The 25592-nt window shown below is 23.7% G+C and overlaps 1 protein-coding gene across 1 annotated transcript; it reads right to left on the bottom strand.

The window, feature by feature from the left end:
• Positions 1 to 645: 645 nt before the first annotated feature.
• On the bottom strand, positions 646 to 24735 carry LOC145840338 (actin-binding protein WASF3-like). The gene is made up of 8 exons (XM_082947567.1): positions 24613 to 24735; positions 21284 to 21445; positions 20725 to 20878; positions 14543 to 14669; positions 12478 to 12707; positions 5542 to 5906; positions 4317 to 4451; positions 646 to 1305 (listed from the first exon to the last, which is right to left on the bottom strand). The coding sequence occupies exons 1-8, from the start codon at positions 24713 to 24715 to the stop codon at positions 1136 to 1138; spliced, it is 1446 nt and encodes a 481-aa protein (XP_082803693.1). The 5' UTR covers positions 24716 to 24735; the 3' UTR covers positions 646 to 1135.
• Between the last annotated feature and the right edge of the window lie 857 nt (positions 24736 to 25592).

A 25592-nucleotide genomic window follows, 5' to 3' on the forward strand; every position in this document is an offset into this window, starting at 1 on the left:
CATAGATTATAAACTAAATACTGTTCAAATACTAGTTTTGAAATGTTTATACTTTTATATGTAAATGTACACTTTTAATTGGATTGGAACTTTTTAATTCCAAACAATTAAATTTGAGGAAATCAAATAAAACTTTGGTCTTTAAATAGTATAAAATAATAAAAAGTTTTACTCAAATAGCTATTAAACCAATATTTTTTTAAGAAATATTGAATTGTAAATAAATATAAAAAAGTTTTTTAAAGCATCTTAATTTTAAAATATCTAAAAATAGAAAAATTGATTTAATTAAAAAGATGGTTGTAAATGTTGTTGTCGAAAATGTTAGCCGAGCTAGTGGTTTGTGTGAACATAAAACTATTTTTTTTAACTCAAGTAATAGTTAAAATCTTTATTAAATACATAACCTTTAATAATTTAAACAGTTTTAAAAATTATATTTAATTTTATTAAAAAAATCAGAAATATTCAACTTCTTACTTGAGTTTTAAATTATAAAAAAAAATTACATAGTCAAATAGTTTTTAACTTTTTTAAGTATAAGTAAAAACTAAAATTTAGCTTAAAATGTTATTAAATAACAAATTTTAACACATAAAATTAAAAAAATATAATTTTTATAAGATAGTGTCACTAAAAATATGTACTAAAATATTTTTGTAATGTTATAATCTCAAGATTTAATGAATAACACTAAACAATATGGTTTCAAATTGATAAAAAAGCAAAACAACTTTTAAAGAATGGAGAAATTTCTATACTCAAGAAAATCAAAAGAACCATAATTTAGTCAGAAAATAGAATTGATCACTTATCATGAGAGATTGAGATTATCTCGTTTTTAACATTTGAGAGAGAGTTCTTTGATTTGTCAAAAAGGTCTTTTAAACCTTTAGAACTATGCATATTTTTAAATCTAATTATAACTAGAAAACATAGTGAAAAACGGTGGAAAAGATCTTTGAAACAAGAAAAAATATATTGGAGAGAATTTTCTCAAATCTCATATATTTGAGAAAAGAACTCAGAACTTCTCAGAAATAAGACTCCTCAAAAAGAACTTCTCTCACATTCGAGAGAACTTCTCTCACATTCGAGATAATTCTCTCATATTCGAGATAACTTCTCTCACATTCTAATCATCCCATTCCTGATCGTCGTCCGACCAATCATCGGACGAGTTTTCGCTGTCACTGATCTCAAGCGCGATTCTCCTCTGCAGTATGGATGCCACGTCGTTGCCACTAGTGGGCGCCACTTTCTGCTGTTTCTTCTCCGTCTCTTCCACCTTTTTCAGGTTGAATCCTGTGAAATTTTTGTTAATAAGATTTTATAATACTTTATGTTTATTTTTCTTTCTTTAAGTTGAATGCTGTCTGATGTGGTTGTTATAAAACTTATAAATTTTGTTTGTTTATTGTGTTATTTTTAAAAATGTTAATTATTAATTTTAAAGGAAAGGTCCTTTATAAGTTCGTCTGAAAATTACACATATTTTGGGTATGAAAATTACACATATTTCGACACTTGAAGTCGACACACTTTAAAAGAGCATGTCCCTAAATGCAGTGGTCTTCGCGATGTGTACCTCTAAGTAAAAAAAAAACGTTTTACTGTGCACAAAAGTTTAATTAAGTGGAAATGTATGTTTTAAAATGCAACTTTAAATTCAAAAGAAATATATTTGGTTTACTGTATTGAGTGTCTTTTGTTTAAATATTAATTGGAATTTAAATTTTTTGCTTTGTTAAAAAAGACATTCTTTTATCATTCCCTTTAAAAATAATTGCAACTAACATTTATTAAAACGTTACTTATATTAAGACACTCAAGATATTAATATAAGAGTTCCGTTTTAATTAAATGTATACTTTTTAGTTCAGTGTGCACAGATTTTGAAAAAGTTAAAAACCTTAATGTATTGAGTCATACTATAAAACAAAAAGTTATGCAGAAAATGGTTTTTTGCACATCTAAACTGAATGTATTGTTTTTAAAAGATTCTTACATGTATTGATACAAAAAACAGGGATGCCACTCGTTTTTTCAAAATTTTTTCCAGGTTTTTCAAATTTCTTCCAGGTTTAAAATGTACACATTTTTGGGTTTATTTTTAGTTTAAAGTTAAGTTAATTAAGTATAAGAAACAGTGTTAAACATTATAAAAAGATTGAAAAGATACTGTAAAGCTACTTAAAATGTGTTTTTTAATTAAAAAATTTTTGGTGATGACAAAATTTTTTTATCTTTATGATAAATTTTTTGAGTCAAACCAAAATTTTACTACTGATCATGTTAAAATTCTTAAAAACTCCAGGTTTTTATCAAAATTTTCTTAAATTCCAGGTTTTTCCAGGTTATTTTTGCCTAAATTGTCAAATTCCAGGTTTTTCCAGGATTCAGGTAAAGTGGCAACCCTGAAAAAATCAAACATAGTTTTTATAATGTATCAAAATGCCTTTGGAAAGACAAAACTAATTTCTTGATGTTGAAAAAATACAAGACTGGTCAATATACATTTGGCAGTTTAATTTATCCTATGTTTGTAACATCAGCGACTTAGTACTTACATTCACCTTAACAAAGAGTATTTTAAGGCTATTTAATTAAACTGTTTTGTTCAATTCAACAACTGTTTATCAAGATAACTTAAAAATTTATTTGTTAATAAAATGAAACGAATTGAACAGTATTGATAAATTCTTGTTTCAATGTACATGAATGTTTTATGTTAAAAAATTGCAATTGAATATGTGGTGAGTGATTTTAATTATATGCTTAAACAAAATTTGAATACTTTTTATATTAAGAATAAACTGATAAGGTAATTAAATGTCTAGTTATTTTAAAAAATTGTAAATTTTAAATTAATTACTTTTTATTATGTTTTTATTACACAACTTTGAATATCAACAGCTGCTCATAATAAAATAATAAAATGAAGTATTTATCACATCAATATATTTTATTACCTTTCTTATAACATACTTCTTTTATCAACAGAACACATACATAGTATATATATATATATACATTAATATAAATTTCGCTATATTTTTATTTATTACCTCTCCTAATAGCGCTCAGTAAATCGCTCCTGCTATCAACACGAGTTTATATTATTATAATATATCTATTAATTACCTCTCCTAATAGCACTCAGTAAATCACTTCTACTATCAACAGGAGTATATATTATAATATTTTTATTAATTACCTCTCCTAATAGCACTCAGTAAATCACTTCTACTATCAACAGGAGTATATATTATAATATTTTTATTTATTACCTCTCCTAATAGCACTCAGAAAATCACTCCTACTATCAACAGGAGTTAATATTATAATATATTAATTTATTACTACTCCTAATAGCACTCAGAAAATCACTCCTACTATCAACAGGAGTATATATTATATTTTTATTTATTACCTCTTCTAATAGCGCTCAGTAAATCACTCCTACTATCAACAGGAGTTATATATTATAATATTTTTATTTATTACCTCTCCTAATAGCACTCAGTAAATAATTTCTACCATCAACATGAGTTGTATATTATAATATTTTTATTTATTACCTCTCCTAATAGCACTCAGTAAATCGCTTCTGCTATCAACGGGAGTTTTAATATTATTATATTTTTATTTTTTACCTCTCCTAATAGCACTCAGTAAATCGCTCCTACCATCAACATGAGTTTATATTATTATAATATTTTTATTTATTACCTCTCCTAATAGCGCTCAGTAAATCGCTCCTGCTATCAACACGAGTTATATAATAATATTTTTTTTATTACCTCTCCTGATAGCACTCAGTAAATCACTCCTACTATCAACATGAGTTTATATTATTATATTTTTATTTATTACCTCTCCTAATAGCGCTCAGTAAATCACTCCTACTATCAACACGAGTTTATATTATTATAATATTTTTTTTATTACCTCTCCTAATAGCACTCAGTAAATCACTCCTACCATCAACATGAGTTTATATTATTATAATATTTTTTTTATTACCTCTCCTAATAGCGCTCAGTAAATCACTTCTACTATCAATATGAGTTTATATTATTATAATATTTTTTTTATTACCTCTCCTAATAGCACTCAGTAAATCACTACTACCATCAACAGGAGTTTATATTATAATATTTTAATTAATTACCTCTCCTAATAGCACTCAGAAAATCACTACTACCATCAACAGGACTATATATTATTATATTTTTATTTATTACCTCTCCTAATAGCACTCAGTAAATCGCTCCTGCTATCAACATGAGATTTATATTATATTTATTTATTACCTCTCCTAATGGCGCTCAGTAAATCGCTCCTGCTGTCGACGGGAGCTGGTTTCGGAGCTTCCGACTTCTTCAGTTTAACTCCTGCTAGCTGACCTGCTAGTCCACCCATGTCTACCGGTGGTGGAGCCGGTATGTCTGTATGATCATGAACGATAAATTATAATTTGTGGATGTATAAATATGACTGAATATACTACTATTTGTAAAATATTAATATGTCTGTCATAATTCTGATAACAATTAGAACTTATTTAAACGTAGTAATACAATATAACAAATGATTTTGTATCGATATGAACGTAATGAATGAAATAATATTAAAATTTAGTTACTGGAATGTAAATAAATATGAATGGACTTTACATGAATGAGCTTTTGTGTTTGGAGAACTTCAGCAGAAATTAAAAAAAATAACCTTTCTAATCACAACAATAGTTATGCTAACATAAATTAGTTTTATCATTAAGCTAAACAATTTTATTAGTATCTAAATTATAATAACTCGATATTCAAGTAGAGACTCTTACATCCTTTACTGTATTGTTCAAGTTTGAAGTTATTCAAGATTTGAACTAAAAAATAAATATAATTTAGCTTGGAATAAACACTTCTATAAAGTTAAGAATTAAAGTTAAGTTATTCAAAAATCTCTATAAAAAAAAAGTAAATAAAAACTGTCAAACTTCTATTTATTAATTTTATATTGAACATATAACAATTTTTCATTTTGTTGGAACCAAAGTCTTTAAAACAAATTTAAATTACTAAACTATTATTCATTATTCTTTCAATCTTGTCTATAACTTGTGATAATTTCGATTAACGTTTAACCTTTTTAAAGTTTTACTTTTTCCTTAAAAACTTAACTATTAAATTAGTTTTAAGAACTAATCCTTAATGTCTTACCAATAAAGCAGTACCTAGAACCACAACCCTTTAATTTATAAACCCAAAACTATCCAATATAATAACACTAACCCAAAGTTATGGTTGTATTGTGACCAAAAAACACATTCTAAGATAACTAGTATAAACAAAAACCTTAACATTTATTAGATAGTTGAAAGAAGAAGGTATCATTTGAGACATTTAAGAGGAAATTTGTAATTAAAAATATTTTTTTTTTACTTTTTATCAATTTAACTAAGTACAGTCTTCAGTTAAAAATTAAAAATTAATTTACTCTGTAATTAAGTTAATTATCAAAACAATAAACAAAACAAACTTTGCTGAGATGATGGTTGCTTGGCAACAGAAGCCGGTGGAGGTGGTGGGGGAATGGAGGCGGTCACCGGGGGAGGGGGCGGTATTCCTGAGGGGGTTGTCATGGAAACTGGGGGTGGAGGGGGAATTCCGGATACTGGTGGGGGCGGAGGGATGTTTACGGGGGGAGGGGCGGGTATGTTGCTTGACAACGGAGGAGGCGGTGGAATGTTGGATGGTTGTGACGTCATAGGAGGTGGCGGAGGGATGTTGGTATCCATGGTGACGGGCGGAGGCGGAGGAATATTGTGTTGTTGTATTGGTGGGGGTAGCGGGAGATCGTCGTCCATCGGAGGCGGAGGAGGAATTCCTCCGATGTTTCCGTTGCTGTGAAATAATATTTGTTATAATTTCATTAATTAGTTAAGTTTATTTTTACTTTGTTATTTTAATATTATTATGTTTAAAATACAAAAAAAAAAGCATTATAACATCACCACCATGAAAATGACATCACGGAGTTTTGGAATACAATTCAAAATATTATTATGTTTCATATAAAAGTATGCTGTTATATTAAAACTTTGTAATATTGTTATTTTGAGATGTAACTGCATTCGAGATGGTTCATGTAACTACCCACCACGTATGACGTAATAAGACGTCACCACTAGTGGTTAAACTTTAAAGACAACAACTTTTTAGTGTGCATTTTGTACACTAGACACATTGATTATATAATATAAGAATTTATTAAACAAACTACTTGTTCTAATTTAGTTTAAAAACTATTTAATTTAATTTATTTCCCCACATAATGGTATAAAATATAAGCTTTATAATACTAATCCTGGTAAAAACTAAAACAAAACAAAAACACTAAAATGTAAATTTTTTAATATCTGTAGTTATGATTAATTTTTTTCAATTATCTTTTCAAATAAACAGCATGGGTTTATGTTATTCTAATAATAAATCATTTATTTCATACAAGTCAGTGATAAAGGTCATTTTGAAAGTATGAAATATATGTACTCTTTTTATTACAAGTGCTAAACAAACCACAAACTTCATAACGATAATCCAAATTTGCACCATGTGAGAATATTGTAGTTTTAAAAGTAAAAAAAAAAAAGATAAAAGATATTAGTCAATTATTTTTATTCAAAATAGTATTTATACAAATAAATTTTTTTTGCACTTTATTTATGACACATAAAACTTTTTACACAACAAAAAACACAAGATAATTTTATGTTTTAATCTTTTGTATTATAAGATTTCATAAACATCCTTTGTGTGACTGTATAAAAGAATATTATAAAAATCAATATTTATCAATCATAAAAAGACTTTTTTGTGATTTAGTACATGTTGATCAATAAAAAAACTATTATAACATACTTTTATCATGTTATTATCTAAAATGTTTAATATCGAGTTGTTTAAAAAGTAGAATTTTTTTTTGTTATTTGTAAAACTTTCATCTTTTATCTAATATTGCTACTAAAGTTAACTTTAACATACAAATAAAATATGGAACCCATAATCTACTATTTTTAAGTTGACAGACTTAAAAACCTTACTTAAAGTTTAAAATAAAATTTAAATAGTTAAGTAAGTAAAAAATACAAAATAAAAAGTTTACTACTTTTATATCTTGCCAAGTTGTATAAAAGTATAGTATTTATTGTTCTTTATTAAAACTTAGTTTAACAAACAAGTTAATTAATAATTTAAGTTTTACGAATAAATTTCAAACTTCATTTATTTCTATAAGACATGAATAAATAACACCATAAGTATTTTTATAGTTTATGTTCTTAATGCTTTAGTTCACAAGTGATAACATTTTAACTTTCCAAAAATCAAAACAACTTTGAAATCAATTACAATTAACAGAGGTCAGCAAAAGTTTTGAACCATATACATTTTTTATATTGCAAAAACTCCCCTAAAAATTTCATTTTTTTTTAAACATTTTTCTTTTTCAAATTGCACCGGTGAAAGTATAATTGGTAAACAAACTTGTATTGTTTGAACTTTGTAACAATAATTGTTTCGAAAAATGTTCCAAAACTTTTATAATTTTTTGTTCCGGTTTTAAACGTCACTTTTGTCTAACAATTATGCCATTTAAAAAAATCGCTGCACAGAAATGTTTTAAATAATTAAAAAGTTTTAATAATTAATTTTTCTCTTTTGAATGAATGCCGCGACTATTTCAAACAACTCATATGTTTTTGATTGAAAACTTTCTATTAAATGAAGAGCTAAAAACATAAACTTTTATTTGTTTTTAAACATGTTATTAAATATAGAAAGTATGTTTCACTTTATAAAACATTTTTTATGTCTGATTGAGAATGTTTTTAAAGCTAAAAATAATATAATTTTGTGTATTTTATCTTTATTTATTTGTAGAAAACAATATATCCACAGAAAAATCAGATTCTATAAAAACTAAATCAAGTACTAAAATAACTTCTTATTTGAATTTTGTAAAATAAACTGTGAAAGTAATTTAAAACTACAATTAACTCGTGTTTATTTTTTATAAATATGACAATAAAATAAAGTTAAAAAACAAGTTTGGAAACAAAAGTTTTATGTTTTTTTTTTTTGTTAAAAACATAATAAAAACTTTTATTTGCAGAAAAGAATTGTTAACAACTTTTTATACCTTGTTCTACATGCTTCTTATTCTCAGTTAACTAATATTTTAATAAAAAATTTAGGTGCTTTTTGGAAAATTGAGTTTTAAGTGAAACTATATTTTTAACAAAGTTTTGACACCTAAAATATTTTCAATTTTAGTTAGTTAGGGAGATTTGTAAGCAAAATCTAGTAGTATATTGCAAGTTATTTTATTCACCAAATAAAAATACTATTTCCAACTTAAATGTGTTTTTATCAAAAATCAGAAACTAATTTTTGATTTAATATATGATAGACTGATTAGTCAATTAATTACATAATACTGTTTATGGTATAACTGTCATATAGGAAGAAAAAATATGTTTTTATTCAATGCTTATACTTATCAAAATAATATTTATCACAAATAAATTACAATAAACAACTTTTATTTTTATATTTAAACTTTATATATCGACAAAATGATTCAGAAGTTTATAATTAAGCACAAAAATCTTAGACTGAAAATTCTAGAAAATCTTTGGTTTCCGCTAAATGGAAATCTTTTTACAACTTTATTAATAATTTAAGTATTTTATCAAGATTTAGAAATTTTATTCGATTCTTGTCAACATTAATTTGTAAAACTAATTAACTTACAAATTTTCGGATTTAATAATTTTAACCTTTTATCAATTCAAGTATACTTATTTTTCTAAATTAAAACAGACAATATTATTAGTTACTAATAAAACATTTTTTTACTAAACTTCTTAATCATATTAAAAGAAGTTAAATTAAACTAAAAATAACTTTAATACTTTACATAAAACAACACAGTTTGATAATTTAAAAAGAAGTGCTTTATTTTTTTAAAATAAAATTTGATGTTTAATTATTTGTTTACTAAAAAGGAAGGTATATGTTGACTGAGGTTAACAGCAAACATTGTAGTAAACTAATTTCAACAATAAAATTTACAAAGTGAAAACTAGGTCATTAACACCTTTTATCATTGATTAAAAACAATGTAATTTATAAAAGTACTTGATTATTTCAAAGTTAATCGAACCTGTTTGTAAAATCGTTTATCGTATAGGTAATAAAACTAAAATAAGTTTATTGTAATGTTCATTATTAAATGTAATATTTATAAATTCAGTTTACACACTATAATAAATGCTTTTAAGCAATTAAACAAATACTGTTCAAATTTAATGTGCAAGATAGCAAAACTATGACTAAAGAATAAAATTCCAATATCTACATCAGGACTAAATTAGAAAATTAAATTATTTTCTTCAACCATTAAGAAAGTTAAAAATCATTTAAATAATTAATTTTTAGGCACGTCAAGAAATATTTAGAGTTTAAGTAAAAAACATTTTCGTTTATATAAATAGGCTTTATAGGATTTCATTGTGTTTATATTTTAAACATACTAATTTAAAATTTTTGATTAAAATTCACCTTTTTTAATATTTAGTAAAAAGTTATTTTCAAATAAAACTAAAGTATTCATTATAAAGTTATTAACTCAAAATAAAACAACAGAATACGAACATACCAAAACTCGATTTAACATTATTTTTAACTCATTATCATTCTGTTTGTAAAGTTACTGTTTTTATTATTAAATTTAGATACATATACATTATATAAAAAACTTTTAGAAAAATTTCAAACTTTGCAGCTGATTAATTTATTATCTAATTAAAATTATAATATTAGTTTTGATAGTAAAAACAACATGTTTAAACTAGTTCATATGATAAAACATATAAAAAAAGGTGAATGAACTATTAAATAAATATTGTAGTAATTTTTTAAACATAAAAAGCTACTTGAATTGACACTTGAAGTTTTTGTAAAAAAATATGTTATATTTCAACATGACCTAAAATTAATCTTGTCGAATTGAACTTTTTATAATGTTGTAGAAAAAATTAACATAAAAACGAAGATTTATGATTTTTATACTCATAAACTATTTCTAATAATTTATAATGGCCAGCTGTATCAACATTATAGTTTTTTAATGAAAATATACCACTCGATTTGAAGTTGAACATTTGAAAACTTGATTAGTTTGTTTTAAATGTTTTTATTTTTACAAACCAGTTTATTTAGTTTTAACTTTTAGTATGCTAGCAATACTGAAAAAAAAGAACGAAAGTTAGTGAAAACTTTTATAAAAATTTGTGAAAATCTTATAAGTTTTTATTTCAAATTTATCAATGCTAGTTCTTATTGATAAAAAACAACTAAAAAATAAAAACAACCACTTAAATAACACTTGAGAATTAGTTTTTTTATTTATCTTTTATTAGTTTTTGTAAGTAACTCACACTTAATTTAACATAACAAAATATTTGAACAAAACTTTTGCTTTTCAATAATAGCAGAATGTGACGTTATCTCAAGTTATTGATTAGTTTTTGATAAGAAATGTAAAACTTTTCAAAGAAAGTGAAAACATATGTTCTTATCTTTTATTTGATTAAAAGTTTCTACAAACTTAATATTAACAGATGGGTGTTTTGAACAAATTTTAATTACAAATATTTTGTAACATATATAGTTATATAATCTTTAAATAAATTTTCAAAAACAATTTTTTAGTATAGCTAGTAATACAATTTTTTTATGTTTTTTAACGATAGCAGTAATAACTTAATTTTAAACACTTTATAAAATTATTTCATTTCTTTGTTTAAAAGTTAATAAGAAATATGGTCTCTTAACGCTAAAACATTATATAACAAAATATATGCAGCAACAATTATCTGTTGACAGAGTATTTTAACCTTAAAATATAAATATCATATTTTTCACAAAACTTGTATATATATATATGATAATATATGTATATATATGATAATTATATATAATTATATTACATATATATGATTATATATGTATATATATGATAATTATAGCTACCAACTTTTTACTAAATATGCATAATTTAGGGTTGCAAAATGTTTTTGGCAAATTTTTTCCAGGTTTTTAAAAGTACACACTTTTATGTTTGTTCTTAGTTTAAAGTAAGTTTAGGTAAGAAACTGTGTTAAATAGTATAAAAACACTGAAAAGATATTGTAAACCTAATTTAAATAAACTTGTATAATAAAAAAAAATGTAATGATGACAAAAAATTATATATATATCATAGATTTTTTGTGTCTAATCGAAATTTTATTACTTAACATGTATAAGTCGTTTAGAATTCCAGTTTTTTTTTCAAAATTGTTCAAATTCCAGCTTTTTTCAGGTTTCTAGTGTTTTTTGGCAACCCTAATAACTGTCAAAACTATTTATAAATCAAAGTTTAAAACGATCACTAATTAGACACAATTATTAAACCCTCAAATGTAGAATTTTTTCCTTGAATAAACCATTTGTTGTAAAATAGAAATTAAAAATATATAGTTTTTTTTTGTAATTTTGAATTAAAACAAAATAAATTTTTTGACTGAATCATTTTATTTAAATTGATAACATTGGTGTTTCAAGTAAAACTTTTAACATTTTTATTCAAATTATCCTTCTAATAGCTGCATTAATTTTTTTTATTATTTTAAATCTAGGAAACAATAAACCCGCTAATACTAAATTTAAAGTACAAAATTTGTGATATTTAAAATTTATTTTTTTCATTCAGCAATTTACAGGTGATACTTTTAATAAAACTTTCGCATTAAATACTTATTAAAAATAAAACATTTTAAAGTTTATACCACCTTTAATAGTAGTAAAACGTTTTAGTTTATATACTTACCTGGTATTTCAGCTATATTGCATTTACTAACAACTTTTTATCATGACCTTACAAGATAACATTACTCTGTTAGGTGAAAAATTGCAGTAATGAATACAAACCCCTACTTATGTTAACTGCTTTCAGTTACTGTATGCTTATGCCCTTAAACTGAATTATATAAACAAATACTTCTGTATTAATCTACAAACCTCAAATCCTTACTCATACTGATAATAGTAGTACAACTTTGTTGTTGAGTAGGGAACACAATATCACTACTGGTATCTGATCTAACAAATTTCTTCCTCATACTACTACTTACATACTAGATACTTCAAATGAACAATAAAGCACAAATCTCACATTATGTCTTTAGTTAAAAGTTGTTGATTTGTAGAAGACACCTCAACACTACTTATAGATTTTTACATGAGACAACAATACAAACCTCTGTTCAGGACAATACCTGTACTAGTAGATCTAACAAATTTTCCCCCTCATATTACTACTATCATACTAGGTATTAGATACATAATATATACAAACTTGCATACAAACCTCTGTTCGTGACTAGTACTGACGAAGCCGGTAGTTTGCTCCGCAGTAGGAGGAGGTGGAACAACATCACTTGACGCCACTGATCTCAGTGACTTCTGCTTCCTCAACGACGAAGCCTGCTCCTGTTCGAACTCCTTCCCCATCATCCGCCTCTGTGCCTCGATCTTCCGAGTGGCAACCGCTCTCCTCACTTGCTGCTGGCTCCTCTTCACCCCGTGGCCTTTGTTCCTCTGTTTATCAATAAATAATCAGTAAAAAAAAATTACAAAAGGTAATAGTTTAATTAATTAAAAAGTTAATTTAATTTATCACATCATGTGTTTAAATATGATTAATTGATAAATTTTATTATTATACTTTTAGTACGTAATATAATAATGTATTAAATAGTTTGAATAAAAATGTTGATGTACAAAATTTTAAATCGCATGTGTACAAATAAATATACGAACTAAATTATGTTTCTGAATGACTAATATAGTTTAAACTTGTGTTACTAAATAAATACTAATATAACTCATTGTTTTCTAAACAAAATTGTATCTAAATTGCTAAAATTTTAACAGTATTTTGCTTTGAAAAAAGTATAAGTTCCACATCACTTATTTTATTTTCAAATGTAATTATTTCTATAACTATATATTCTAAACAATAACTAGTAATAGCCCTTAAAAAATAAAACTGTAATTAAAAGTTATTATTTTTAGGATGTAGAGTTAATTTGTTTTAAAATAAAATGTGGAAAAAATTGATAAACATATATTCAAAAACATAACTTGTTTTTGAACAGTTTGAATAAAATACACATATAAGCAATTTTAAAGTACTTAAATTTTAATGGGTGTTTATTTAAAGCGTGAACACCCAATTAGTTACGGTACAGAGTTTAAACTTAATAATTAAGTGTTTTGTTGAAACTAAAATTATAAGTTCTTTAATGTGCTGTAAAACTAATACAAATATTAAACATTTATCGGTAGACCTTTTTTACTTTCAGAAATATTTTTAATAATTGTAATAATATCGTTTTAGATATTAAAAACAACTTATTAGGTTAATTAGGTTGTATTGACCCATGTTAAAGGAAAAACATACTTTTTTATACTTTAAACATTAAAATATGTTATTGAGATTTATTACTCTTAGGAATAAGAACTATAAACTGACATCCAATTTATTAAATGATAAAATTATTTTTTCATTTACTCAGTTAGAGAATAAAGTAACTTTTAAGCTTTACTTAATTAAAGATTGAAAATTTTTACAATACCAGTTTACTTAGTCATGACTAAAAATGTTTTTATTGTAAAAATATATTTAAAAAATTTTTTTATCAACAACAAAATACATTGTCACACCCTTAAAAATAGTAAAACATATCAATTTAACTAATTTATATTAACAAAAACTTGTATTTTGTTTGAAGTATAAGTTGTAGTAATATTTGAATTTGTATTGCACTCAAGTATACTTTATAATGCACTTATATAACTACAAGTACTTTTAATTATTTGTAACTTTGATCTATATTAAAACTTAAAATCGTGGTTGTTATTATCTGAATTATTATTTAACTTGACACATACATATCAACCAACTAAATTTTGTCAAAGTCTACTTGCATTATTATTACTTGTCTTACATCTAGGTAAGGTCACATACTTTTTATTTTTGCTAGGTCATTAAAACTCTTTAACTTATAAAGTGACTGTAAAAAGGTAAAAACAAAACAATAGAGCAATTCATTAAAAAATTAATAAAACATCATATTCTTGCCAGCCAGTTTCAGCCTAATTTGTACCTACAGTTCACTAAATTAATCACCTAGATACCCACAAATACTTTGAAAACTGAAATCTTACGTATTTTTTTTATATTCCCAAAAACTAATTAACTCTGAGTAATGATCTCGTAAAACATTTTAACTTTATTTTTAGGTATTGTTTTTAATAGACACTATAGACATTAGTTTTTATTAAGCTGTAACTATGCTTTTTTTTCTAGTTTTCCAAAATTTTAGTATTATAACATTATATTTTTTATAAAGTATAATAAACAAACAAACATCTTTCTTTCTTTGCTCTCTTCTTTTTTCTTTAGCATCTCTCATTTCTTTCTGCATGGCCTCCCTCCACAAATTGAAGAAATAATCAGGATCCGTGTAAACCTTCAACCCATCTTTACCGTCATCTCTGTTAGAGAAGTAATATATATTAAGTTTAGTATAAAAATAATCAGGATCCATGTATATCTTCAGACCATTCAATATAAAAGTTAAAAAATTAAATGTTATCTGGATCTACATTAATCTTGAATTTATTCTTACTTTCATCTATGTATAGTTATAAGTATTTTATATTACCAAGCAGTTGTTATAAATATTAACTAATATGTTTAATAAAAAAAAAAGTATACATGAAAATATTCATAATATCTTCATTATGGATACAGTATGCCACCATAAGTTACCCTAAGGTATAAATAAGCATTACAGTTAGTGATTAATTTAATTAATCTTATTTTTTACTATCATTTTGTATAACTAGAACCCTGACTTCATTAATTACTAAGTATTTTAAGATGTTTTTCTATTAGTATGGTATTATCTCAAACTTTTTAAGAAACAAAATATTTCTTTGCAACATATTACTAAAATTTAAAATAACTAATACTAGGTAAAAAATCTTAATCTATAGTTTATGTAACATAAGAAAAAACTTCTTTGTATAAAATCATTACAAAGTAATTATAATTTAGATTATATAAATAAGTTTTTATTGTATAGCTTTGAATCATGTTTTGATATAACAAGTTTTTCTATACAAAAGATCACTTTGTTTATGGCTAAAATAACAACTGATTTAAAAAAGTTTTTTTTCTTTATTTAAAACAGTTTTTAACATTTTATTTAACGTGGTTTAACTTATTTTAATAGTAAATAACTACAAAAAAATTCAAAGTAGAACTAAAATAATCTAAAAATATAATTTTGAAAGTAGATTAAAATAGTTTTAATAAACATATAGCATCTTTATTTTACAAACTTTATAATATACTATATAAAATTACATCACGACAAATAAATACTTATATTTAAATACTGTATTCCAAGTAAACAATTAAAATCATGTTTGTTATGAGCGTTGTATTACTAATGTAGTAAGAGAAAGACTTAATTATATATTCTTAGAATAATTTTATAAACAATAAAGGCATTATAAGTAGAAAAGAGATCATTTTAAATCAGTAATTTCTATTTATAAACATTTTAAAAAACAGCTTTTCTACATAATTTTTCAATATAAATTTCTTACAAATAAAACAGAACTATATTTAATCATAACTGTCGAAGTATAAAAATTTAAAATAACAAATTCTAAACTTTTGTAAACAATAAATAGATTTAATACTCGATTATGTAAATAATTAATAATATAACGGTATATTTTTTATAGAAAATATGAGCAAACGTATTATTTATAATTAATTTTAAAGTAGAGGTCAATTTTAATTATTCACTTATCTTTTCCATTAAAGTTTTAATATTTCACGAAATGTCATTTTTTCAAGCCTCCAGGCAATCAAGTCGATAGTTATAAATATTTTATTTAATTTTATATATCTTACCGCATTATAATCACTGGGAAGTCAAGATATACTTTTTGATATCTTATTTATTATCTACCTCAGGTGATTGATAATAAAAAAATGATTAAAGTTTGTTTTGAGTGTATATACTTTTGAACAAAATAATTTTCATAATAAATAAAATAATATAGTTTACAACACAGTTATATAACTTGGAAAATGTTTGTGTTGAGTGATAATTTTTTTTATAAAAGAAGTATTTTATAATATTTTTTATTTGTTATAACAACAAAAAAGAGTCTTAAAATTTGTTATGTATTATAACAAGCATTTTAAAAACAAAATTACATGGTTAATTTTTTTATATTTTTTCAAATTATTTCACAGAAATTAAAGTAACTCTTTTAATTACATTTTAAAATTACAGATTTTTTAATACTAAAACTTATTAGTTCTAACTGTTTCTTGAAATTTTTATTGTAATTCTAAATAATACTTAAAATATTTTATTTCAAAATACCTAATAGTTCTAACCATATAATATTAATTTACATACTTTTTATAACCGTGTAGTATGTTTAAAGTGTTTATTAAAACTTAAAAACAACATAGCATCATTGTAATGAGGCTGTAAACCTCATTAGAAAATGTTAAATCATGTTATTGCCTTAGAAAAGCAAGTTCAATCTTTTTTAATAAGTAAAGTTATAAGAAAAAACATATGCTTAGGTTATAACAACAAAATTATGAGTAGAGACGTAATATATATAATCATGAGATTAACTTTTATCTGCATCATATAAAGTTCAAATTTGTTTTATTTATCAACTTTACATTACAAAAACATATAGATTAACCTTTTTAATCCTTATATTCTAATTGGTGTTGTATCTATATTTGTATTAAAATTATAATTCTAAACATGTAGATAGATTTCTTCAATTCTTTTATTATAAATGATAAGATATGCATATTTATACAAAAAAATTATTTTAGCTAAAACAGTTATAGTTGAATTTGTCAGTTAAATTTATAAAAATTGGTAGTATTTCTTTGAAGTAGATTTAAATTAAAACAAATGCTTGAACATTCACTAAAACTGAATACTTTATACAAATTGTATTTATTGAAATTGTTTTAGAAGGTTGCTAAAACCAGTCAACTGAAAATAAAATAATAAAATTAAAAATGATGTTAATAAATTTGTTAGTCATCGTTTCATAGACCAGTATTACGTCATAATGTTTTAAGCATAAAGAGAGGAAGTGAAATTACATTATTAATGACAAAAATCATTTTATAAAATATTTGTATATATAAATATTTAAAATAAAAACAAACTTTATAAATTTACAAGCGAAAATAATAAGTTACAAAAACAAATGTAGTTGAATTGTTTGTATAAATAATTATTTATGATAAAAACAGAGGTAATAAAATTTAAAAAAAATAAAAAAATATTTATTTGCTGATACTATAAACTTTAAATTTTTACTTTAAATGTAGAAACTGGTTTTTAATATTTACACTTATTGAAAGATTACAATTTAAACCATACTTCTCAATTTTTTATCACTTTCAGTAAAGTAATTTACTTTAAAATCCAAGAAATTTTGAAAATGAGAAATAAAAAACATATTTTTTAACACTTAATAAAAATAAAAAGTTTAATGATATATTGTCCTAACAATTTATTCTCAATATTAAAGACTTAATTAAGCTACTTTTGCATACTTAATTACATTACAGACTTAAGTTAACATTAAATAATATGCTTACATATATAATTCTATAAGCTTACACAATATTTAAAAATAAAAAATAGCAATATTTTGTTAATCAGCAATATTTTAATTGCTAAATTATAAAACATAATCATGCTTTTAAACATTATAATGTTGTATTAATTTTGTACTAACTAATCACACAAAAGTAAAACAAGATTATTTTATGTTATGTTTTAATAAAGAAAAACACCATTGTTGAAATATTACTGTTTTTTAACATTTCATGACATACTTCTAATAATTTTCATAATTTTTAAGTACAAATTGTCATAAGACTTCAGGTTAAAGCAACTCCTTTTTTTAAATTGTAAAATTTTATTTGTCAACTATAAAACTATCTAGTAGTAAATCATTTTTTAACTATTTTATACCAGAAATTTAAACTTCAAAACTAGTCACAACTCTCTAGTTATTAGAACAATTTACAATGACACAAGTATTTAATGATTGACTGGATTAATTAGTACATAATTGGACAAGCAATTTTGGCAATCATTCAAAAATTTTAATTCAACTTGAGTTAATACAGCTATATTCTAATATACCAATTAATTGTTGTAACAATATCACTATATTATTTGTAATTATTTGCAACTACGAACCAATATCTACAAACATTTTAATTTAGTTTATTCAGCTACTTACACATGTAATAGTAGCAAAATGTATTGAGTGTTTTTAGAATGACTAATAGGTCAATGATGCTTTTGTATTTGTAATTATTACATGTTTCAAAATAAAGTTTCAAATAAAACATTTATAGACATCTTCGTACAACATTTACTCTTTACTTTTATATTTTAAAACACGTACTTTATGATAAATGGACAAAAACTATATATACTTAAAGTTTATGTATGATTGATTTGTAAGAATGCTACTTGTTTCCTTGTGTGCAACTATATGAATGTAAGTGCAAGAATATTGCATTATTACATAAACTAATTATAAAAATTCTTACCGATTTATTATATAAGATTTAAGCATTGCTTTGTAGAAGGAAATTAATACCAAGTACTTTACTACCTTATTCTTTGAATAACAAACTAAGATAAAGTACATGTAAAAGAAAATGCAGTGCTTAACATAATACAAACAGTTCATGTATATTAACAATGTCTATTTTCGGTAAAGTAAACTTATATTATTAGTTTCAAATATTACAAACAAGTACAAATAAAGCTAAAAAAACAAAACAAAGTACAAAAACAAAAGTTTGAGGTGAGAAGTAATACATAAGTAGAAAAATACATTTTATGATATAAAAACTATATTTTTGTACAAATTAATTAAAAATAGCAATTAACTAGCTAAATAAACAAACAGTTAAAACATTGGAAAAAGTTAATTGATAATAAATAATTGAATAATAATTACTGAGTTTTGTTATTTCAATAACTGCTCCCATAACATATAGTTTACTTCATCTCACTAAACAAAACAACAACTTTTGTAATAATTAATATTCAGTAACTAATCATAAAACTAATCCTTTGTATCCCAATGTAAACAGATAAAAATTAAACTTGATAAACAAACAATATTAAATTAAACATGAGTTAATTATATTTAATTATGTTTTAGCTGCAAGCCAAATATGATTTATCAATTGTAGAATACTAAGAACAACCAAAATACCCCAACTATATATCTAATAAACTAAAAATTGATATGTAACTAAATTGCTGAATTGTTAATTAATGAGCTGGCTAAGCAACTTCGTCAAAAACTTAGACAAGCAAACTTAATACTTTGGCTTAACATCACTTGTATATAAAAAGTTTTTGTTTTTCTATATAGTTGTATATACAGGGTTGCCACTTGTGTTTTCAAAATTTTTTCCAGGTTTTTAAAAGTACACATATTTGGGTCTATTTTTAGTTTTAAGCTAATTTCTATATAAGAAACTGTGTTTAATAGTACAAAAACATTGATAAGATATTGTAAAGTTACTTTATATGTATTTTTTAATAAAAAAATTTGATGATGACAAAAAAAATTTGTTTATATAATAAGATTTTTTGTGTCAAATCGAAATTTTACAACTGGAAATGTTAAAATTAATTAAAATTCCAGGTTTTTCCAGTTTTTTTTCAAAATATCTCAAATTCCAGGTTTTTCCAGGTTATTTTTGCCTAAATTGTCAAATTCCAGGTTTTTCCAGGTTTCCAGGTAAAGTGGCAACCCTGTATATAAAAAAGAACAATCTGACTGTTATAAAAAATATGAAAATAACAAGTTTTACAATTATTACCTTAATTAATTTAGCTTTTAGTTTGCTGTGGTCAAAGCAATCTAAACAAACATGTATAATTACTAATATAACTTATGATGTCTACATCAGTCATTATCATTTAATATTATATTACACTTGAAATGACTTCAGAAGAATTGATTACAAATAATTTCAAAACTTTTCCAGTTGTTTTTACGTCCATAAATATAATTCTAACTAGTTTTCACAATGTTAGGTGATTAAAATACAATAAGTTGTTATTATGTATTACAGGGTGGCCACTGGTTTTTGATAAATTTCTTCAAGGTTTTAGAGAGTAAAAATTATTTGTTTCTTTTAGTTTGAAATAAACAAAAGGTTAAAAACTGCGTAATTAGTTAATAACGATGAAAAGATACTGTGAAACTAATTTAAATGTGTTTGTAAAAAATTAATGATGACAAAAAAATTTTAACTACATGATATATTTTTTGTGTCATATCGAAGTTTTACTACTTAACATGTAAAAACTGATTGGGACTTATTAGGTTTTTTAGTGATTTTTGTCGAATATTTCAGGTTTTTTTCAAAATTTCTCAAATTCCAGATTTTTCAAGGATTTAAGGTCCCCCTGATACTATTACCATGATATCTAACCTGAACTGATTGAGTTGTTGCAGAGGGGGTGGGGCGTCCGCCTGGTCGTATGTGTTTTTGACCATATTAGGAAGCGATTCCCTTCCCACTATTTGCTGGTCGGTATCAGATGAGGATTTGAAATATGCCTTTCTATTCATATCATGCAAGGATACTGTGAATTAAGAAGATAAATTTTATTTGCATGTAGTAACAACAAAAGTTAGTTACAGCAAATGCCTGTAGTATGAGTAATATTTGTATTGGCAAATTTATAAAACTAATCTTATCTATTATCTGCATTTAAGCATTTACTATACGTTACTTTTTGCATGAGTGTGAAGAACACTTTGAGACTAATATAATTTCAAGTTAACTTCTTTTTTCAACTATTTTAAAATTTGTTTTATTTCAATTTTTACTAAACAAGCTATGGTACAAAAAAAATATACAAAGTAACTTAAAAAGCACACAAATTAATCTACCTTCTTCAACAGTAGGGTCTAACTCTGTCACTTGTGTTGACAGATTATCAATAAAAACTAACCAAAAGAAAATACATACAACAAGTAATTTAAACCTTCTTCAACAGTAGGGTCTAACTCTGTCACTTGTGTTGACAAATTATCAATCCTCCCCTGCAGAGTGTTCGCTCTGTCGTAGAAACTAGACGCTTCTGTGAAAAGTTCACCGAAAATGTCTTCAGCATGCTGGGACAGTGATGACAATTGTCTGATAATACCTGTTGGAATTGTTTGTAAAATACATAGAATTACAAGATTTTTTGTGGGGTTTTTTAATTTTTAAAGTTTATTTTATAAAATTGAGGACCATTTTTCAATATCAGACTATAAAAAATGTTTAATACTTTGATCAACAACTATGCATTTTTGCATAGGTAGTATCTATAATAGCTTGTATAAGAATATTTATGTGCAGTTATTCTAAAAATTTGTTTATTGACCTCTTATTTACAATAACTTATATACATATATATATATTTGTAATGTTAAGTAAATAAATTTTAATTGCTTATCTTTATACTATTACAACATTAGCAAATTAAGCACCTTAGTGTGAAGCTTTAATTAAACTTTTTCACTCAAATTTTTCTATCAATATTATAACCAACAATATACATTAAGAATTTTTTTAGAAATAAAAAAACAATTAAAAAAAAAACTAATTGTATAATGGTTTGATAGTAACAGAAATTCTTAATAAATTTAAAAATCACTTACATTTTAATAATAGTCTAAAATTGTAAAAATTAATTTCAAAAGACACATACTTAACAAAACTAGATCTTATTACTAAATTCTACAATTTAAAAAAATATATTCTGATAGTAAATAAATTGTATCATGTTATAGTTTTTATACTCAAAATCTAAATACTGAAGATTTCAATATATTTTTAAATCATTTCAAGTAAAGTACTCTTATACAAGTAAAAAATTAAAATTAATTAAACTTTAAAACAAACTAAATTAAATAAAAACACAAAAATAAATAAAATTCAAAACCTTTCTTTTCAGGTTGGTTCATGGCTGCATTATAAACAAATGGAAAATATTTTTACAAAAAGAGCAAACACTCAAGCAATTAAAAGAAGAAAAAAGTTTTTAAGTATAAAATATTCATGTCAAAAGCAAAATTTCAGGAAGATTTTTGTTGGGAAAAAAGGTTAAAGTGGTTTTCAAAAAAAGTTGATTTTATCTTGTAAAATTGGCTGTAAATTAATAAATTATAAGTTGGTGTGTGTTTTCATATAAACCACTTTTTGTCTGTGATTCTCATGACTTTTAATTATTAAGTTTTTGTACAGTAGCTCTTTAAAGGTATATTTGAAATAGTTTAACTTGTTTACTTAACATTATATGGTTAATATACTTTTTAAATTAATCAATACTATCTGAACTATACATTTCTCAACTTTATTTATGTCAAATTATTAGAGCCCAATATTGTAATAACTTTAATAAATTTTAAAACTTTTTTATTAGGAATGAAAATATAAGTTTGACAGAGTTATGAAATTAACATGTATTAACTAGTTATAAGCATTTTTTAGGATGTTGATTGTATCTATATTGTTTATGAATAAATAATAAGCTTGTGTTTGTATTCATAACTATTTGCTTGTCATAAATTGATTTATGATTGAAGTTTAAAAGCTCGAGTTGAGTTGAAAACTTTTAACTAAAAACTTTTTGTATTTACACAATACACAAAGTAATTTTCAAGTGCTACTGAACTTAAACTAACTGAAATAATACATTTAGACAATACAGATCAAAGTAGAAAACTTTTAACTAAAAAGGACTTCCTATTTACACAATACACAAAGTAAATTTTAAGTGCTACTGGATAGAAATTAGTTGAATTTTGAAAAGAAACTATTCATGTTGAATTTTAGACTTTAGTTCTCTGAGAAAGTTTTCTAATCAAAATTTATGCAATTAATGCAAACACATGAATCAAATTCTAGTCCAAATAAAGACCATAGGGGGTAATATTAGAAAATAAAAGATTAAGCTTTTAATTAAAAGCTTTAAGTATTAATTAATATTCAAGTGAAAAATAAAATCTTGAGATAAAGATAGGTTTGTTAAACATTCCAATACAAATGCATGGACTGGAAACCTTTTATTGCCAATTTTCTTAGAAAGTAAAAAAAATTACAATATTTATCCCTTTTTTTTGAGCTCAAATCATTCATTTAAATGCATTAAAAGCTTCAAACATTTGAAATTAAAAAATATTAAAAATTAAAACTAGTTTAAACAGAAATATTTAAGGATACAATTTTATAACAATTGTCTTAACAAAAACAGTTTTGGTAAGTGATTTAAAAACTAAAAAATGAAGGTAGCCTTTGAATGAAAAAATATTTATTTTTTGCATGTTTAGTTTGTGCTTTTTTCAAGTAACCTATTGAACTCACTATCTATGATCTACTATATCTTATAAGTTTATTAAAAAGTTTAAGCAATAAAATTTAATTTAATAAACAATATAAAAATCTATAAAAAAAGATTATTTTGTAATAAACAAGGTGGGTGCCCTTATGGTCATATTATTTAAAACATTTATGATAGGAAAAAATTTATTAAAGTTTTCAAAAGTTTAGCATTATTTGTGAAATAAAAAATTTCAAACTGTCAAAATGAAAAAATATAACTAAAAAAACAACTATCTTATAAAGAGTAAAAAACATCCAAAAGGTTATTGTACCAAACTTAATACATTAATTTATATCTAAATATTAATTATACAAAATGGTGTGAAAAATTTTAATTGGTTTTTTGTAACTAAACATTTGAATTTTCACAATTTTTAAGATGTTTTATTCATTGAGCATACAACAAACTTGCAAGCTTTTTCTAATACTTTAGAAGAAATACAAACAGTTTTATAGACATTATTACACATATTACATTTATACCACTCAACGTGTAAATAATACCTAGAACATCCAAACAACATTTTTACCATTATTAGCGTTTTTTTTTGAACACAACACAATTTATGTTTTGACAAAAAAAGCTATAAAAAAGTACAAAATTATGCATTGCTGAAATAAATATTAATGTAAGTACTAAACTACAACTTTTTAAAAAGATATTATTAATTTTTAAATTAATAAAACGTAAAAAATGCTAAACTATTTTTTCAAATCATAGCCTTTTTTTTTATATAATATTCGAAATGAAATAAATCAAATAGCTTATTTGTGACATATATGTATTACACACAAGAAAAAAAAACACACAATTTATTTAAAAAAATCAATAAGTAATAAAAAAAAGAAACCAGACTATGTGTTTTTATGACATACACCAGTTATCACAAAACTAGTGTAAGGTACATAACATTAAGTGCTATAAACTTATATTCAAAATCAAACCTGCTAATGTGTTATTTGTCACATATTCCAGTTCTCCGCTGACCTCAGAGTCCAGATTTCTGCATAACTCTGCCGGCTGCACCACTCTTTTAATTAGTGGCATGCTTTAATTTATCTACTACTGTAAAAAATATTTGATGTTAGAAAAAATCACTATTTATTTATTAGAATAAATTTGAAGTCATTTTTTATTTAATTTAGTCAGTTCAGAAGGCTAAAACACTTGAAATACTTGTGGAAAGCTTTTTATTTAGTATCTTTGCAATTTATGTTAATTCTTAGATAAAAAAATGAAAATAAATAAAACTATTTACTAATTTATTGCTAGGATTAACATTTTTTTTACAACTTGATCTTACTTTATATAGTTTTTACTAAGCTACAAGATGCTTTTACAGATTTTAAAAATTTTGAGCAATTTTTGAGATATAGCAGGTCAAAGTTGGAGGCAACAATAGGTTCCTTTAAGAGGCGCAAACTAAAACGGCAAAAATAGACTATTCCATTAAAAATCTATTTCCTCTTATGTTTTTTGAGATAACTACATCAAAATTTCAGGAAGTGTTCCTTGACATATTTAGAAAATTCTGTCTGAAAAAATTTAAAAGAACTAAAAATTTTATATGAAAAATAAACAAAAACAACTGTTTTTCTTTTTTGTTTTTTTGCTTAAAAATTTTTACTTTTTGACTTTTGTTCTGAGAGAATTTTCTAAATATCGCAAGGAACATTTCCTGAAAATTTCAGGTAGTTATCTTAAAAAACGTAGGAGGAAATATATTTTTAATGGAATAGCCTATTTTTGCCGTTTTAGTTTGCGCCTCTCATAAGGAACCTATTGTTGCCTCTGACTTTGACCTGCTATATCTCAAAAATTATTCAAAATTTTTAAAATCTGTAAAAGCATCTTGTAGCTCAGTAAAAACTATATAAAATAAGATGAAATTGTGAAATAGTGTTTCACCCCCCTATGCCGTTAA

This window comes from Thalia democratica, chromosome 7 (assembly GCF_965202585.1).
Source record: "Thalia democratica chromosome 7, ktThaDemo2.hap1.1, whole genome shotgun sequence".
Lineage (NCBI taxonomy): Eukaryota > Metazoa > Chordata > Thaliacea > Salpida > Salpidae > Thalia > Thalia democratica.